Raw genomic sequence first — 19,850 nt, 5'->3', positions numbered from 1 at the left:
TGATTTTTTTTTTTTGGCTAATATATCAGGTATAGCTAAAGATAGCAAAAGCAAGGAGAGGAAAAGAGAGAAACCATGTTAATCTCTGAAAATACATGAACTTGGCCCACTGAGTGTTAGAGACCTAGTGCCATCAGGTGTCACGCAGCCTCCGCATGACTCGCGGGCACTCTTCTGAGCATGAGAGGAAAAAGTTAATGCCATGGAACATTTTTAAGAAGATGGTTCGGATCTAATAGAGCCCTGAATGGGTCTCAGTTCCCCCTCTTCCCCACCAGGGTTCTGTGGACTCACTTTGAGAATCACAGCAAGTGGGAAGTTGCTTTCTCTGCAGTGATTTCCAACAGTGTTCCTCTCTTCTCAATTCCATCTTGGTGTAGTAATTTCCAGATTCTATGCAGTCTCAGAAAATGAAATTCTAATTGTTCATTTTTTTAAGAATTCAAGGTGCAGAGCTGTTATTCCTTATTCAGAGAAATTTTCTTCACTGTACTTATTTGGGTTGCAGTATGTAATTCAATACGCGTATACAGGATTATTGATGTAGCTTTAAAGGATTATTGATGTAGCTTTAAAATGATATTTGCTACTTATGACGAGCATTAGATTTTGTTAAAAGTATAGTTTTTAAATATTTTGTTTATTTTTTTTATTATTTAAATGCTTTTAAAGAGAAATTGGAGAACTATTATCTCCATAGACCCTTCCATTCAGTGCATATCTAAAAACATAGTCATTACATCTCAAAATTGACACTAGTTCTTATCATTTCACATATAGTCAGGAATTAAAGTCCCCTAAGTATCTCACAACTTGTCTTAGAGTTTAGGGCTTCAGGGGATCTGGTTGACAGCGCTTTCAACCTGTGGTCTGGCATTGGGCTACAGGACACAAGCACCCTCTGCCCCAGGCTCAGGATGCGCCTTTGGTCATGTGCTAGGTCTGAATGCAGGGGCTTATCTTATCTTCCTTTGTGGCTCTTTGTCTGCTGGGTATTCGTGCCCCAGTACATTTTGTTTAAGTAGTAGAGTCTTAATGTGTTTACTGTGAATTAAGGCTAGTTCCTTCTTGGCTCTCCTCTAGTTTTAGTTTAGTGAATTTTCAATTTATCTATGTGTATGTGTGTACATATTATTGCTTATTTTATCTTAGTAAACTTGGGAAACAGTTTGGCCTCAGGAAAGACCCCTAATGTTATTTAGGAATGAGTCCTGTTAGGAGCACAGATGAATTTTGGGAGACCTGGCATCCCTGTGAGGTTGAGGCTTTCTGTCCCCTAACAAAGAGCATGTGTCTGTCTTCTCGTTGTTGAGTTTTACTTCTGCCATCTTAGAGTGATGGCTGATGTATTTTTCATGCCTGAGTTTTAGACATCTCTTACTTTCTAGGTTTTGTGGCATTTTCGTTTTGAACCGTTTGATGTTTTAAGTAGGTCTTCTCCATCTTCAGATGGATTTTTATTGTACCTTTGCATTTAGAAAATGAACAAGTTCAAAACTGTGTTGTTCTTACAGTTAGTTCAGAGGAAGTCATTCCCAGGAGAGGGTTTAAATTTTCACATGTAACTCTTAAAAATTAGAATACACGTTTTAATCCCAGCAACTCAGGAGGCTGTTGCAGAAGGATCACAAGTTCAAAGCCAACCTCAGCAACTTAGCGAGGCCCTTAGCAACTCAGCAAGGCCCTTAGCAACTCAGCAAAACCCTGTCTCTAGATAAAATATAAAAGGGCTGGGGATGTGGCTCAGAGGTTAAGCACTCCTGGGTTCAATCGTCAGTACCAAAAAAAAAAAATGAATGTACATTTTAAATTCATTTCCTATGAAAGGTTATATCCAGGACTTCATTAAAGTAAGATTTAGAAAGGAAATAGGTTTTGTCATTTGTTGTTTTAAAATAAACTAACCAGGTGTGCTGGCACACCCCAGCAATCTCAGCTACTTGGGAAGCTGAGTCAGGAGAACTGAGAGGTCCAGCCCAGCCTGGGAAACTTAGTGAGACCCTGGTCAAAATAAAAGGGCTGGAGATGTGGTTCACTGGTAGAGAGAGCATCCCCGCATTCAATTTCCAGTATTGTGAAAAAATAAATAAAATAAAAAAAAAAACTAATTTTCATGGTTAAAGAATAAAACACGTCCTTTTTTCTACCTACTTTAAGCCCTCTGTCAAAATACACCCAGTCTGAATTTCCCGAGCAGTTTGACCTCTCTATGTTGAGGTCAGAGATTAAGTGACAGTTTATACAGTGCCCCAGGTGTCGCCCTCTGCACCACTTAACAGAGTCCACCCCTGGAGCTCTAACGGTCCTCCCTGCCCACTTGATTCCTCACACTCGCAGCCGTTCTGCAGGACATCTGTCTGGACGCACAAGCCCTGCCTGTCCCTGGCAGCCCGGCTCCTGACTCACAGGCTACCTCTCACAGAAGGCCGCGGCCTTCTCAGCCTCAACACGCAGTCCTCTTTCTCAGCAAAGTTGGGTTAAGGAGGACAAGAGTGGAATAGCCCTTGGCATCCTCTGTGGAACCCCAGAAAGCTGTTCCAGAAGTGCCCAGCGAGGAGGAGAGCCAGGCAGCGGCCCTGCGCTGCTGTCCTGTGATAGCCCACTCTCCCTCCACAGCTAATAAAATGTATTTGGTTTGGAAAAACATCATGTTTGCTAATCCGCAGGCACAGACTGTCCAGAAATGCTTGCTGGGTGGCCTTCAGCTGTCCAGTTCCTACGGTTTCGGCTCAGTGAGTTCTCCCAGTGTGGTGTAGGGCTGGAGCCTGTCCATGGCCACATTCCCCTGTACAGAGCATCCCCGCCACATGTTGACACAGGGAGGCTGAGTCAGCCAGTGGGGGCCATTGCCACCCCACCCTGGCCCCTGGACGTGTCCCCTCGTGGGCCACCTAGTCATTTCAAAACCACGCAATTCTTTGACCCATTGGCCTTACCAGAACTCGCCAGTGGAATGTCTGTTTTGTGATCAGCTGGGGATCTCTGGCCTTGGCTTCCAAGTACTGCCGTGTTTCCAGAATCAGCCTGCCCATCTTCCCTCCCCCGAGCATGCTCGCCCCCTGCAGATTAGACAACCAGAGGAGCCTCTTCCTTCCCACAAGTGTCGCCTCTTCACATCTGACCCAAGGGGTCGCTGTCACAGCCACCTGCAGGCTGCAAGTTGCATAGACCTTTCTGGGAGGGCTCTGAGGCTCCTTCATAAATCTTCAGAACATAAGTGGCTTGGCATGACACGTCCTCTGAGGTGAATCCAAACCCATCACCTCAGAAACACAGAGAAGTCTGAGGCTGCACAGAGACGCTCTTCTCCATGCCTGGGTGAAGGTGCCAGGAGACAAATGGAAAGAAGAATAAACGCACAACTGTGGTACTGTGATGTAGTACAAAATACGCAGGTGGCCGTTGTCCCATTTCTAAGATCTTGGAATTTCCTCAGTGGTCAAGGTGAGAAGAGTGGATTTTGTTTCATAAGCCCCACCTGAGTTATGCTCTGGGATGACTCTTGGTGACCCCTGGGAAGCTTCAAGCTGAGGCTGGTGGCCAAAGGAACCACAGTGAGCAGAGGGTTGGAACTTTCAGCCCACTCCCAACCTCTGGGATTGGTCCTGGTCACCAAGCCAATGATGGGTCATTTATGCCTATATAACAAAACCTCCATGAAAACCCCAAAACTTCGGGGCATGAAGAGATCCCAGAGTGGTGAGCACCGAAGTATGCTGGGATGTGGTACACCTGAGAGGCCCTTCCAAGCCCCTTCCCACACCCTGCCTGTGACCCTCTTCCATTTGGCTGCTCCTGAGTTGTGTCCTTTATAATAAATTGGTAATAAGAGTAAGAGAAATGCCTTTCTGAGTTCTGTGAGCCATTCTAGAAAATTATCAAACTGAAGAGGGGATTATGGCAACTTCAGAGTTATAGTCAGAAAACAGGGAACCCACCACCACCTTGGTAATTGGTATCTGCAGAGGGGACAGTTTATAGGGCTGAGCCCTTAACCTATGATGTCTGCATTAACCCAGGGCACTTAGGGTCAGAATTGAATTGAATCACTGGGCACCCGGCTGGTGTCCAGAGAGATGGTGAACTAGTTGATGTGGGGATGAAAGATTCTGCACAATTAGTGGAGAAATGTTCTGGGAGCATGAAGAGCTCATGGTAGGAGGAGTAATTGACCACCAGCTAACCTCATGAAGTGGCCGTGAGTGGTAAGCAGGGTGACCATGTGACTTATAATCTTGACACAACACTTTGGGCATCAGAGGGGCTCCCTTTTGTAATTATGAACTTGTCCCATGCAAATTGGGATGCATGTTCACATCTAAATCTAAATAGGGTCAGTGCCTATCATAGGCTGAGTACAGTGTCTGGTGGCAGAGGGAGCACTCCAGAACTGTAACACAGTGCTGTTACGATGTTGACCTTCACAGCAATTATAGTAGGCTTAGTGTTAAGTTTTATTATGTTTATTTATTAATTATATTATGTTTGGTATTTCACATTAAAATTTTTTAATCTCCCCCCCATAAAAGGATCTGTAAACAAAAGTCAAATATAAACTCAATTCCCATTGCCAAAGGGGCTAATATGGTTTCCAAGATGCTTAGTAATAAAGAATTTAGTGGCCAATGAGAAGAACCTCATTCACGCTCCTTGAATAATCTGCTCATGGGTAGTTTGCTCCTACAAGTCAAATTACCAAAATAAACAACAACAAAATAAAAAGCTGACTAAAATTAATATGAGGAGCCACGGTTTATTTCCAACGCCTTTCCCACATTTATATAGTAGGGAAATCTGATTCTAAAAACAAAAAATAAGCTACAAAAAAAGGCTCACCACCGCAAACCTCCTGGTTTTATGTTGTTTCAACTCAGAGAAGAATTGGTCTTCAAGTAATCATCAAATACAATAAATGAATGTTAGTCGGTGTGATGCCAGGGGCGGAAAGACAGCAGAGAGTGTGTGGGACCTGCCCAGCATTTCTTTTCTTCCATGGTTGGAGGCTTCCCGCCATCCTCCACCCACCTCTCCCGCCAACCTCAGGGACACAAAATCAGTCATCGAAAGGTTTTCATGTGAAAATCTGTGATGCGGATTTGTGATCATGAGGAGCTGTGGTGTGTGTGGTGTGGCACTGCCTCCCCTGGCTGCCCGCCTTGCTGGGCACCACAGTGCCCGGGGCAGACTTTCCCTTTGGTGTATCTCTTGGGGGGGTGTTATGGTTGGATACATGGTGTCCCCAAAAGCTCATGTGTGAGACAATGCAAGAAAGTTTAGCCTTGACCTAATCAGTGCGTTAATCCACTCAAATGGATTAACTGGGTGATGCCTGTTGGCAAGGCAGGGTGGAGGGGCTGGCTCACTGGGAGCATGCCTTTGGGGTTTATAGTTTGTTTTGTGGTAGGTTTTTTTTTTTTTTTTTTTTTTTTTTTTGGTACTAAGGATTGAACCTAAGGGTGTTTAACCAAGGAGCCACATCCCCAGCCCTTTTTATATTTTATCTAGAGACAGGATCTTGCTAAGTTGCCTAAGGCCTTGCTAAATTACTAAGGCTGCCTTTGAATTTGCAATCCTTCTGCCTCATCAAGGATCACAGGTGAGTGGTACCACTTCCTGATGGGGTTTACATTTTGTCCTGGTGAGGGAAGCTCTCTCCCTGCTTTCTGGCACCACGTCCGCACACTTTCCTATAGCACACTCTTCCTCCATGATGTGCCGCCTCACCCCAGGCCCCAGGAATGGAGTCAGCCGTCTGTGGATGAAGACCTTCCACATTGTGAGCCTTAAATAAACTTTTCCTAAAGTTTATTCTTGTCAGGTCTAAAATTGTTAAAATTGTTCTTGTCAGGTCTTTTGAGCACAGCAGTGAAATCGCTGACTAAGCATGCGATTAACAAGTAAACCTGTGATTAGGGTGGCACAGAGTATCCTTCCTGGTTTCTTGGATTAAGCAATTCCCCAGCAGTAACTGGACCCAACTTTCGTGGGTCCTCTGGTGGCCTGAACAGCCCTTTGCTGCCTGCTGATTGGAAGAGTGAATGTCACAACTGCCCCTCTGGGCACCTTCAGAATCATCCCTCAGAAGGGCACCTCCATTAAGAACCTTTCTAGTGGAGGATTTAATTCTACATTTTTAATAGCTATTAAAAACAGAAATAAATTTGGAGCAAAATTATTTAATAAGCAGCTGAGCCAATTTCTTCACCTACTCCATCTCTTTGGAGAGGGAGGAGCAATCTCTGCCCATCATGCTGAGTATTCGGGGGAAACTGAGTTTTCTCAGTGTCGAGGAGCACCTATCTGGAAGAGTCTACTGGCAGGAGATATTTCTTGTCAGAAATCCAGCACTAAGGGCTGGGGCTGGGGCTGGGGCTTAGCAGCAGAGTGCTTGCCTACCATGCGGGAGGCACTGGGTTTGATCCTCAGCACCACATAAAAATAAAATAAAGGTATATGTCCACCTACATCTAAAAAAAAATAAATGTAAAAACAAGAAATCCAGTGCTAAAAATCAGGTGTTCTGTGTGACAGCCTCTCCCGGACCCTGTTCCTTGCCATTTGGAGGAAAATCATAAAAGTATTACCCATAAACCCTGCTGCCCCGCCAGTCACCCAGAGCACTGCTCAACACAGGAACTCCCCTGGCGGCCAGGTAGGGATTTGAGGGAGCCGATGCTTTATCTTCTCCAGTTTCTTCAATTCATCGGTTTTACCGGTGCCTAGAGAGTTGGAGAAGCAGAGTGCAGATAAAGGGCGACCGTAGAGCTTCCAACTAACACACATTGAGCAGAGTGAAAATGCCCACGTCCCTGAAAACATTTGGTTTTTCTTTTTTACTTCATTGACTCTAAAATTTCCCCAGCGGGGCGTGGTGGTGCCCGCCTACCATCCCAGTGAATTGGGAGGCTGAAGTAGGAGGACAGCAAGTTTGAGGTCAGCTGAGCAATTCAGTGAGACCCTGTTTCAAAAAATACAGATCTGGGGATGTGGCTTAGTGATAGAGCACCTGGGTTCAACCTCTGTTTACAAGAAAACAAAGTATTCCACAAGATGTATGTTCATTTTATCAGGTTAGCACAATACAGAAAATGATCTCCCTTTGTCTCCCCCCCAACTTCTGATAACCATACCTGATATTCCTATTAACACACAGTAGTCTACTTAAAGGAGTCCTCCTTCCTCTTAAAGTAGCTTTTAAGTACAGAACAACAACACAACTACTGTCACACTGTACGTACCACTCTGGAACCTTTTCTTAACTACCCTACCTTGGACATCCTTCAGGGGATGTAGACCCAGCTCATTTATTATAAAACAAAAAAAGGAGCATGTGCCACAGTGTCCGTGGGTCTTACTCCACCCCGTTGTTCCTAGGACACACTTCCCAATGGCTTCTAACTTGGTCTCTGTGATACTGCTGCAGTAGGTGCCTGTCCATCACCAGTCGGCCCTGTGGTCCTCAAACTCCACTTTCAGGCCACACAGACTCCGCCTGGTGTCCTCCTGTTGCAGCCGTCCCTCTGGAGGCCCAGCTCCAGTCCTGCCCTCGCCGCCGCTCCCTCCTCCCCTCACCCTCTTCTGTGTTCATCGAGGGCCTGCCTGGTGCGGCCCTCCCGCTCGCTTGCCGTCTGCATTTCCTCCTTCTCCACCGACGCCTGAGTGCCGTGTTCTGGGCATGGCCGGTGCCAGGCCCTCCTCTCCTGCGCAGCGCTTCCTGCCTTAGCTCCTCATCCATTCTCACCACCTTCCATGCAGCCAGCACCTCCCCAAAGCCTGTCACCAGGCAGAGCTCGCCCTGGAGCTGGGGCGCTGCGGGCCTGTGGTGCCTCTGCTTGCTGCACCTGAGTCCACACACCACCAGCAGAGCCCCTGGCCGATCCTTCACAGTGCTGGTCCGCTCTCCCCTTTCCACCTGAGTCAGGCACAGCTGGCATGGAGGGCTGTGGGCTTGCAGCAGCTCTTTGCCAGGTGTGGGAGGCGACGGGATGGAGGAAGGGGCCCTGCTTGGGGTCCCTGCTAAGTCGAAGCTCAGGGTGAGGACATGAGATCAGAGGAGCCCAGAGGCAGGCCATGCCCAGGCCCTCCCGCCCTCCACCTGGTCCTCCACGATCCCCCTGGCTTCCCTTGCCCTGGGTCATTCCAGGACAAGGTGGGTGCAAGGACAAAGCGCGAAGACACTGGTCCCTGGGCTTCCCACCAGCTCTGCAGAGAAGTGGCCCAGGAGTCACAGTGAGGGGACAGGGGTTGAAGGGGTCTTTGAAGGGGTAATGGGGCCTTTGCCCTCATGTTGACATAAGAAATAGTTTCTCTAAAAAGCCTGCTGTGGAGTCCCTGGCCGCCTCAGACGCTCCGGGCCTACAGGGCACCTGTGGCCAGGACATATTAATAACAGTAAGCCCCTGTGCAGACCTTGAAAGCACCCTTCTGTGTGGGACAGGAGGGTAAGGGCAGGGAGCCCTGGGGGCTGGGGTGCAGAATCAGACCCCTGCCCCTCAGTCCCTCCCAGGAGGGGAGCTAGAGCCCCAAATCACTGACACCGGAGGACCCTCCAGCAGAAACAGCTGCAAGAAATGGTTTTTATGAAGTTGCCATGTTTCAGGTCTGCTCTGTACCAGCTCCTCATAACCACCATGTGTGAATTGTTAATAAAAAGTATTTTTTAACTTTTCAGCAACAGATTTGTAAACAGAGTTCTTCAGCATTGACAGAGTAGCGCTGTGCTAAGCACTGCGCGTGTGTTACTGGGTGGACCCTCCGACCTAGTTCACAGATGAGGAAACTGAGGTGTGAAGGTTAAGCAGCTTTCCCAAGGTCATCTGTTATTTTCTGAAGTTTGGGCCTGCGTTTTCCTGGACATACGAGACCTGTTTCCCACTCATTTTTCATCCCTCTCTTTTTCTTTCTTCACTGTCAATTTGCTTATCTTTCTTGAGTGCAGATTTCTTTTCTGACATTTCTCTGATTCTGATGGTGAGTTAGGTACCAGTGTAGTCGTGTTATTTTCAAATGAGTACAAAGTGACTGTTCCTGGGTGCCATGAACGTTCCCTCTGGCTCTGGCCACGGGAGGCCTGCTGCGCTGGGTGGGCGTCGCACGGTGAGTGTTGCTCCTTCTTTTTTCAGGATCCGTGTTTACCTGACGCTCTTTGTTTCTCACTGAAAGGAAGAAGATCTCTCTCCCAGTGGCGGCTGTCACCAGTCTGTGGCTTCGGCACCTTCCCAGCCTTGAAAGAGCAGTGCTGCGTCTTTTTGAAAAGTTCGTCTCCAGTGAGAGGCATCGTCTGAGAGAGATCGAGTGCTTTATCAAAGATTCATTACTGGTGCGTGCGAGGCTTGGTGAGGGGAGAATCCTCTAGGGAAATGCTGGGCATCGTTTCTTGGAGTCGAGGGTGGGGCGGGTGTAAATAGGAAACGGATGTGTACATTTTATCTAGAAAGCACCCGGTTCGCCAGCTGTTCTATGCACTTGGTGCCTAGGGGGAGAGGTTTGAGAGCCACATGATCCCTGGGCCTCAGATGGTGTATTCACAGGATGGACATTTAGACAGCAAAGGTGCTGGGGGCTCTGCAAAGGAGCACTTTATTGGCACCTCCCTGTTGCACCTGTCGGAATGCGGTCCGCTCTGTCCGCGTCCCGCTTTCTCCCCACACCATAGGATGGTGGTACCTGGGAAGGAGGCTGAGCACTGCTCTTCCCCGGCCCCCCTGTCCTTTGCCACAGGTGCCCTGCAGGCCTGGGGTGCCCAAGGAGGCCAGGAACTGCACAGAAGGCTTTTCAGAGATACTATTTCTTATTTCAACACGAGGGGAAAGTTTTCTAAAAATGAAGATCTGTGGCCAAGGGAGAGGAGGAATCAGTTAACAGAAACAGTTTAAAAATAAGCCTCTTGCTCTTCACCAGAGGAGCAGTAGCAGTCAAGAGACCAAAACAGAACCCAGAAAAACGATCAGAGCAGCGAGAGCAGCTGAGGTTCTGGAAGCTTTCTCTCGGGGGAAGCTCTCAGCCTTGGAACCTCCTTCTATGATGGCTCCACTGCCTTCGTCCCCAGGCCTGTGAAGTCAAGGACTCAGTGGCCCCAGGGCCACACTGCCTGGCCCAGCGTCAGCCGTCCTGTGGTTCATTCTGTGGGAGGCAGCTCTGTGCAGTCAGTGTGCAGTTACGTTAAGAAATCAAGATGAAAAAATCAAAAAAGATACATGTCACAGTGGACCAGCCAGGGTGGCCCACTCCTTGGTCCTTTTATCTCTCAATCAAGTGACAAGCCGAATGAGGCATGGGTAGTTTCCACATGACCTGGTTTGTACCAAGACATACAAGAGCAGAATGAGTACAAGTAAGCACAGGAATGTGTGAAAACATAGACAAAAATAGGCAGAAGAAAGCCGAGCGTGTTGGCGCACCCTCCTGAGTGTTGAGGCCAGCGCTCAGGAGGCTGAGACAGGAGGGTGCCCTGAGCCCAGGGGTTCTCATCTCAAAGCAAAGGGAAAAAGTCAAAAGAAAATAACAGATTGTGTCCACAGAAGAAAGGTCTGGAGACTGTGCTGTCAAGCCACACTCGATGGCTGTGTGTTGCTGTGAAGGCCGCAGCCCAGGGGGACCTGTTCTCTGGGGCAGAGCATGGACTTCGGGTGTAGTCGCAGCAAGTGTCGTGTCTCCGAGGCCATCTGAGGATGCTGGTGCCCACTCCTACCAGGCACATGACCAGGCCTCGGGGTCGGGAGGGAAAAGCCGAGGATATCAGCTCCTTTGCATGTTGGTGACAACTGTCAGCCGCTTGGCTCAGTCACACCTGTGTGACAAGAGAAATCGCGAAGTGGAGTTGGTGCTGTCAGAGCATAGCCACATCTGTCACACTTGCACCACCAGCTGGAGAGTCACAGGAGTGATGACGTGGCAAGCTGCCATCGCCGCAGGGCTGTGCCATGTGCCACAGAGTGTCTCCCAGGACCCTCGGTGGACTGCACTGTTTCCCATTCACTGTCACCTCTGGGGGTTTGGCACAGAGAGTCGTGAGCTCAGAGAGCTCTGCTGACAGCTCCATCCCGAGTGTGGCCAGGACACGGGTCAGGAGTGTCCACCCGGTCCTGGCTGAGACGCTTGGGGCCAGGGCTGGCTGGGCCCAAGGTCCTGTGCTCACCAGCAGGGCCTTGTTGCCTCCAGGGCCTCCTCTGTGTTTAATTCTGCTGGAACCTCCTGTTTTCTTCTTTCTCTTTCAAGCTGGAGGCTGAGTGTGGGGATCCCAGTGGCAGCAGTTGCCGCCGCCTCTGGGGCCTGCCCACCTGTTGTTCCAGGGCCCCTCCTGCTCTTAGTATCTGGGCTTCCCAGTCAGAGAACCGTGGGTCCTGCCACTGTCACCTGCCAGTCGGGTGCCCCGACTGAACCCACTCTGTCTGAAAGTTTCCAGCACTTGGTAAGAAAAAAGAAAGAAAAATACATATTAAGACTGAGAGACCCCAAGAGTTCATTTTTAAGGGCAGTTACTATTTGATCTCCTCATTTTCAAGAGAGTTGCATATTAAAGCAAGAGATAAGAATGCACCTTACTTTAAAATAATCACAACACAATTTAAAATAAACAAAAAATTTTGGAAGCCCTCTGGCAGCCCATTCCAGGTTGCTAAAGGCAATAAATCACCTTTATTGCCTCATAATTTTATTTCTGACTTAAACGCGCATGCTGTAATTTAAGGCACTTTTCTTCTGGTTGCTTCTCAGCGGTAAAATAGAGAAAGTGGACTGTGTGCTTCTGGGAGGCTTGACCAGTTTTCTGTGAGTCCCCTTTCAGTGGAGAACTTCCCACCCCGTCAGTTTTTCCGTGACCTTTCATTGCTCCTGTGGCTCTTCTCTGAACCTCCCCTGTGTCCCTTCTACCTGAGTGGCACTTTAGTGAGCACAGCAGAGAGAGAGGCGCCTCTCCCATTGGACATCACGTTGCAGAATCTTCAGGCACTGTTTGTAGTGGACCATAGCCTCGCCCGGTGAACAACGCCAGCGCCCATCGATTCCCCAAGAGTTTATCGGGATCATGTGTTAGAGATTCAGAGCTTTTATTATGGTTCAAAGGAGATTCTAGAGGGTGTTATTTGGTTTAATTTATTGTGGCATTGGCAGGATGTGACCTCTCTGTGCCTCATGGTTCATGGGAGGTAATTACAATACAGACTGGCTAGAAGCCCCTGATTGGCGTGGGCCACTCTCCCCAGGCGTCATGGCCTGTCTTGCCCGAGGGCCCCTCAGGCTGGAACAAGCCTGTGACCTACAGAGTGATTACAGGGGTAACCTGAAGAACTGCTTCCTAATTGCATCATCCGACCTGTTTATCGCAGTGCAGTATCTTGGTGCAGTGACAGGACCGAGCCGAGGTATCAGCTGGATCTCCAAGACCCAGCACCAGCCTGCTGTGCTGTGCTGCAGAGGAAACCCGATGCCTATTACATTAGAGTCAGGCTCTGAGAGTAATTAAAGCGTGATGGTCTACGTAACTCGTGTTTTATATGGAACGCCGTTAATTATATTTCCATCTCTGGGGACTCTACACAACGAGTCCTGGAAATTCTATAGTTACCAAGATATAACAAAGCACAAGATGAAAGTGCTGTAGAGTGCGGTGACCTCCCAGATGTTCCTTGGCCTCTCAGGACTGCAGAGGCCTGGTGTGCTCCACTGAGACTCCAAATGATAGGGACTGGTCTGTTGTCACATGACTTTTACACACACACACACACACACACACACACACATCTTTGGTTTCTAAAATAAAAATGAGTTTTCCAAACTGTTTATTTTTGAGGCTCATCCTTTGGCTTCCATGGACCAAACTGTCCCCTAGTACGTGGCTGCTTGCCACAGATGGTGGCCCCCAGATAAATTGAAGTTTGTACAAGTTTTAACCCCAGTTTTTACTGTACAAACTGAAACTTCTTAAAAGAAGATGGTCTTAGCCAGGAGTGGTGGTGCACACCACCAAGCAACTCAGGAGGCTGAAGCAGGAGGATCATGAGTTCAAGGCCAGCCTCAGCAATTTAGTGAGGCCCTAAGCAACTCAGCAAGACCCTGTCTCGCAGTAAAAAAATAAGAAATGGCTGGGGATGTGGAACACTCTGGCTCAATTCCAGAACCCAAGCAAACCACAGCAACAAGAAAGAAAAGAAAAGACAGACGGTGCTTTGCTCCCTGGCAGCACCATCACTGGAAGGCCACAACCCCTGGCCTCAGACCTGCCCTTAAAGACTGGTGCTGTCACCAAGAGCAGTGGAAGCCACTCACAAAGTGTGCAGCCTCTGGGTTCCCGAGGCTGGCCCCAATCAGAATGAGGCTGTGCTTTCCCTTGGTTCTGTTGGTGGGCCCAGAGAGCTATTGTTTGGAGCCCGCCCTGAGTGAGAAGGCTGGCAGGTGGCAGGGTGGCTGCACTACACTGCTGTGTGCCAGGGCGGGGCACCCTAGACCTGCAGTCCTGGCCACTGCAGCGGTGTCCTGAGGAGCTGCTTGTCACCTCCCCAGCAGATGGAGAGGCTGGCACTGAGGGGGCAGGGTTGGTTTGGGTCTTGTGCCCAGGTGATGAGTCCACTCCTCCCCGATTCTCCTGCCTAAAAGGCCTCACGGTTCAACCAAAGCCCTTCTTAACTCGACAGAGCTTGAGAACAAAAGCTCCAGCCACCTCAGGGCTCTGGGTGTGAGCTGGAGTGTGCGCTTGTCTTCTTTCTCCAGTCAGCAGTCGCGACCATCTCAAAAGGAAAAAGGGACTGTGTTTCCACAAGATCCCAGGGCACAAGTTCCCTTTCACAAAATGCTGTGCTGGAAACAGCTCCACAGCCGGCACGATGTGATCCGTTTCTGTGCACAGATAGCTGTCACTGGTGCTCTAGAGTTTTCTTTTCCTCCTTTTCCCCTCCACAGTATTTTAAGTATTTCCTTTTTAATGTGATGCGTGAGTGGAAGACTCTCAGCAGTGGCTGAAGCTGTGGGCTCTGCCTCCAGGCAGCAGCTGCACTTCCCAGTGCTGGCCTCTGGGGGGCACCAGATGCCCCTGGACTGTCTGGTAGAGAAAGCCCAGACTGCAGGAGAGTGTCCCTGCTGGGGATGTGACCCTGCAGCCAGGCAAAGATGGAGCCTGGGAGGGAAAACACACAGGCGGACAGCATCAAAAGCCAGGGCAGCCGTGCCCCAGACATCCTTTACCACTCAGGCTGGCCCCAGAGTGGTGTGGGCACCGAGAAAGCTTCCTCCTGCTCAGGCTCCGCAGTCTGGCTGGATCCAGGCACTGGTCCAAGGACCAGATTTCAGGGATTTTTGTCCAGAGTCTAGAGCTGGGCATCCCCCAGGTGCACCTCCCACTTCAGTGTCTTACAGAGCGTGTGTAAATTTAAAACGCAAAAGTACATTTGGTACTTGTTAAGTTTTTAAGCCTAGGAATGACAGATTTATCACTAATTAAACAATAATTGCATTATGGAGTACTGAAAAAAATTGCTCGTAGTATAAACAACATCTGGTAAAGATTAAAAAGAAAGAATAATTCCTCTAAACCCAAATTTATTGTAAGAAACTTGAATGTTTTAAAACAAAATAGATCCTAAAACGTAAAAGGAATATTTACAGTTTTATGTTTAGCATTTTGAAAATAGGGGGAAAATGGCATCATGAAAAATACATATTTATAAAGATGCCTAATTTTATATGGTAGATGTGAAGGTTTTTATATAAATAGATTGTTTGAAAACCAAATCATTCTTTAACTCAATAAAGGCGTTTATTGTTGGAATTAATCTTAGGGAGAATCTTTTTTAAGTAGAAAGCTTTCGTGGTGGATATAGTTGCCCTTTGATTTATATGTATATACCAGCCGGCGACAGAGGCTCCCAACAGTCGGATCCTCGCAGGACGTGGAGGGGGAGTCTTTCTGCAGATTGCTCAGATGATCACTTCCTGCGCATTCAGATGGGCCTTGGAAAGAGAATCCATTGCGAGCTCCCTAAGCTCCAGCTCCTTGCTGCTCATCTGCACCTTCCGTCTCGATGGTGAAGGGGCGTGTGTCCATGAAGAGTGGTGACGGGAAGAGACTTGGGGAGTTTCTGCCCTTGGCCACCTTTGTAGTTTTTTTCTAAGAGGCATTTGCTTTTAGCTGTGAATTACCTCAAATCATGATTTGATTTCTCTCTCTGGTTTGTTTTCTGTGTCTCTCTCACATGCACAGAATCAAAAAATGGAAAAAGGTGAATATTTCTTCCTGAGACTTGCTCATCTGTGTTCTCAGGTCTCTTCTGTGTGTTTGTAATAGTCATTGCTGGTTTGGGATGAAGACAGAATAAAAACACCTGTGGGTGGAGCTGGAGGTCGATGCTGTCTGCAGCTCTCTGGGCTGGTGGCAGGGCCTGTCCCTCTCCTCTCCCAAGCAGCAGCAGCAGCAAGCATGGCTGCTGTGCCCTTCCTCCACAGCGATGGCCTCCCTGCTCTCGGGCAGCTGTGGACCAGCCATTGGAGGCAGAGGGCGGTTCCAGGTGGCTGTGGGCTGGCGGGCAGGCTGGAAGGAGGGCAGGTGCACAGCCAGCAGAACCACCCAGGCCCAAGGAAGGCAAGACCAAGCGTCTGCAGCTGCTTGTCGTCCCTGTCTGTCTGTCCTCTGACATTTAGGGGAAGGATTGGAGGAGGGAAGAAGGCAAACTTATGTTCTTGATAGCCTCCTGACAACAGGGTTTCCTTAGACTTGAAATAATCTGTGCATGAAAACCGTTAGGCCAGATGGAGAAGAGGGAGCTTGAGAAGGAACAGATTTGGGTGGGATGGAGAAAAACAGACGAGCAGATGGACCCAAGAAAGCTTTTCTTTCTTCATTTTCAAGGACAGATAATTGCACAGATCATGGGGTCTCTGAGCTAGGCTCCAGAACCTTGGGTGACAGTGACCTATGCATGTCACCAGAGCTCCCCCTTGATAAGTACAGCAGGAGACAGAGGGGTTAAATGTTTGCCTCATCACTTGCAAGGATGCTATGAAGGCTTGAGGGGAGATGTGGCTTCCAAAGAAGATTCTCATGGTAAGAAAAACAGCTTCAGGTGTGCTTTTGTGATTTGATGTCACGGGCACACATGCCAAACCTGAGAGCACTTCAGTCCTCTTGAGGTCTCACTGATAAAAGTTAGAGTCTCATTTTAAAGACTAACAGCAATGAGAAGTAGCTGCTCACAGCTGGGGCAGGAAGGGAGACTGCTTTGAGCATCAAGATCCCTGTTGCTGCTATTTGAGCAGAGTTCCCCTGCCTCCTGGCCTCCAAGAGCTAATGGTAGGTGGAGAGGAAATGAGGTTCTGAAACATTTGAAAAAAAGAGTTGTAAGTAGTCCACTGCGTGGGGGAACAGGCAGATTCCACACAACCTGGGGACATTTGAAGCATTTGATGGAGCTCTCTTGCTGGAAAACACTCCTAAGTTCTTTCTCGCGCTCATTCTTGTTTGATGGTAGAACTTTCTTACTCATTTCCCCCTTGGCTCTCATGGCAGCCCCAATCTACCCCTTGGATCATGCTTTCCTTTGCCATCCAGAGATCCATGTAATCAAACGTGGAGGTTCGCAGCTAACTCAACCCTCAGAATGGCCCCGGGGTAGTTAGGCCATTTAGAATAAAAGGAAATGTTTCTCTTTTGCCGTGTTCCATCCTGGTCTTGTTCTCCCTGTGCATTCGCAGGTACTGTTTGTCCTCCTGTGGGTACACAGCAGTGCTGTTGGTCCCAAACACTCTAGAGGCAGGTGGTCTACCCGGAAGACTGAGGCCTGGTCTGCAGACCTAGGCAAAGCACGCTTCCTGAGGACTGTGATGCTTGTCCCTTGCTTGGTCTTATCCATTTTGGATACATGGAAACTTGTGATATTTTCCGGGCATATATCCAGTGACCTCTTAATAATTGTTACTTACAGCAAGGCTAAGATTAACTGGCTTGCTAAGATCAAAGCCAGGAAGCAAGCAACCTTTCCTCTGTGAGTTACTTTCTTAATTAGCGAGCATTTCACATTGGCTTATTTTAGATAAAAGTGGGAATTGGTGACGGCTTGGGGACCATGGGTCACTCTGTGTCAGTACTAGAGAATTTTAACTTGCAAATCACAGATCTATCTCTGTTCACCAACAAGTGGCAGTGCCCCTGCCTGTGGCCTTCTGGGGCAGCCTGCAGTGGCACAGCGTGAACACTAGATGGCGAACGCTCAATGTCGCAAGACGCCATCCCAGACCATGAAGGGGCAAGCTGGGGTGGGCACCATGCTTTCTACAGGGTGGTCCAGAAAACTGCAGAGGCAGAGTGCAGCCTTTTGTTCTTCTTGTGAAAATGCTTCCCAGGGCAGTGCACAGGGCAGTGTGCTTCGAAGAACTTCCCTGTAGAGCCTGACCCACCAACATTGGGATGCTACGGCAAAATCTCTCTTTTATAAAAACACAAATAAGTGTTTCTGTCAGGCATAAACTCATGCTTTGAGCTCTGGCCAAAAAGATATGGAACCTGGGTCAGACCCACAGAGCCCATATCCCCACTGGAGGCCACAGGAGTCCAGCTTCTGCAGATGTCAGTCACTGAAACCAGTCATGACAGAGCAAACGAGGTGATCATCAGTTGAGATGAAGCTGCCTTTTTTCCTTCATAACCGTCTTTTCTTCCTAAATAATTAAAGCTGTTAAGTCACAGTGCGTCGAATAAGTGGTGTCATTTGGTCTAGCGTGGCAGTTTCCTGGTTTCCTCAATAGTAATTCTAATTTATTATGTACTCGTTACTGAATAAGCAGGACACAAAGACAGAAGGCCAGGACTTGACTTTGAGGCACTTCCAGGCCAGTCGAGGAAGTCGGACCAGGGCGCATATAAATAAAACCAGCCACACAGGCGGGCTCTGTGTCTTCACTAGGCATGCTGGTAGAAGGTATTTTTGAATTGTCCACGACACGTATGCGTCTTTCTGGATCATATGGGCTTATTATAGATATGTGGGACACACAGAGGACAAGGAGAAGATGAAGCTTGCCGTAATCCCTACCCAAAGAGGACCACTGCATTTGCTTGTGCCTCCCAACGCACCACACAGCAATTGTTATTTTCTCCTAACCCAAAGAAATATGCCCATGTCTCCATACCAGCAGCCCTGGACAAGCCATCTGCCCCATAACAGCATCTTACTATTGATGAAATACCTGTAGTCTCACCACCTGATCTGTTCGTTTTACAGCCTCAAGCAGCCTGCTACCCGGCTGTGTTCAGAATTGTCGATGAGATGTTCAGGTAAATATTATGCTGTTTCTGCTAGCAGTTGATCTAAAAATGCTCAGCTTCCAAGCATAATTGAAAAATCTGAGTTGTCCGGCTATACCACGGGAAACTTGAGTTTCTGGCTCCATATCTGGCTAGGCTTTTTGGTAATTAAAGGTAAAATCAAAAGTCAATGTATATTTAAAAGCCTATTTCAAAGAATTAAGATAACTTTCTTTTTTGTGATCATTTTAAATTCTAAAAGCAGAATTGAACTGGATGTTAGGATCATGAAATGTTCATGTGGGCTCTTTCTCAGCTTGAGAAGAGGTGCAGTTCCCTACCTCACCACACGAGGGCCGCTGTGCTTTGTAAAAGGCTTTCGGCCGTGGGCAGCGGAGAAGCACAAATCTAGCCGTTCTTAACAGAACTCCTCTGAAAGGCAGAGCAAGCCATGCGTGTTATTTTCTAACTAGCTCATGACTTTTTATTTTAAAATGTGAGTCCTCTGGGAGGGCCATTGGATTTAGAGGGCCAGGGGTGAGGGTCAAAGCATACAGGGTTATGGCCCTGAATCTGGGGGATTAGCCACAGAATCCTGAGACCAGGCCCCCTTTGAGGGACTTGTCACCCAGAGTATTTCCAGCTCTGGCAGATGCTGGCAGCAGGGCGCAGACCCTCCCACTGCCTCACCGGCCTCACACACAGGGGTGACTCTGGGGAAAGGGAGTTTACAACAAATAACTTGCCACTGGGTCGTCTTGAAACATGCCAACTCTCGGCTAAATGGCCCTGAAGTAAGATGGCAAAGTTCTGTCTTAGTGTAAAGCAAGCCAGGCTGCAGGGTTTTGGTTTGGCTTGGTTTGGTTTTTTTTTTTTTTTTTTTTTTTTTTGCTTAAACAAGCAAAAAACTAATTGTATGGAAATGCATGGAAACAAATCAGGTACACAGAGATTTTCCAGCCGCTTTGCTGGGGGACTTGACTGAGCCATTTGGCCCTATGGAGCAGCTCTGTTGCTGCTTATGAAAGCAAAATGTCTGCTGATGTCGCATGTTGGGCCAGTGGTGCACAGATGCCTTCAGGAGCGCGCAGCCTCCGCGAGCGCCACACAGTGTTAATAATGCACGAACCAAGAGTGAGTTCATGCCTTTGTAAAGAAAGTACTTAGAAAGGGAGCGACAGGTCTCTCCTGCCTCTCCACGCGGGGACTGCAATCTGATGGCGGCTGCTGAGGCTCAGCCCTGGACGGCCCCTGCTTGCCTTGACCGAAGTCGGGGCGCAGGTTTGCCGTGTTACTCAGGCATTGATCTTGTCACGTTGTGCAGGTGTGCACTCCTGGAGACGGATGGAGCCCCGGAAGTCCTGGCTGCTCTTCAGGTGTTTACACGGTGCTTCCTGGAAGCTCGGGACAAGGAAAACAAGCAGGTTCGTTATGCTCTGTGTGTCACTCGCTTCGCCCCAGAGGAAAAGGCTGTTCACCTAAAAAGAACACTTTTATTTTATTTATTTATTTTTATTATTAGTTGTTCAAAATATTACAAAGCTCTTGACATATCATATTTCATACATTTAATTCAAGTGGATTATGAACTCCCATTTTTACCCCGTATACATATTGCAGA

General features: G+C 48.2%; 1 protein-coding gene across 5 annotated transcripts in view; it reads left to right on the top strand.

Annotated features, from left to right (window-relative positions):
* Positions 1-19,850, top strand: part of Fancc (FA complementation group C) — a 178,368-nt gene that overhangs the window by 142,730 nt on the left and 15,788 nt on the right. For all 5 annotated transcript variants that reach the window (XM_076836736.2, XM_076836733.2, XM_076836734.2 and 2 more), the window contains 3 exons: positions 9,163-9,319; positions 18,207-18,259; positions 19,554-19,653. In XM_076836736.2, the coding sequence (XP_076692851.2) occupies positions 9,163-9,319; positions 18,207-18,259; positions 19,554-19,653 (310 nt within the window). The remainder of the gene's footprint in view (positions 1-9,162; positions 9,320-18,206; positions 18,260-19,553; positions 19,654-19,850) is intronic.

Source organism: Callospermophilus lateralis, chromosome 17 (genome assembly GCF_048772815.1).
Source record: "Callospermophilus lateralis isolate mCalLat2 chromosome 17, mCalLat2.hap1, whole genome shotgun sequence".
Lineage (NCBI taxonomy): Eukaryota > Metazoa > Chordata > Mammalia > Rodentia > Sciuridae > Callospermophilus > Callospermophilus lateralis.
Note: the sequence above shows the minus strand (reverse complement) of the source record. Positions and strands in the feature narration are given on the sequence as shown.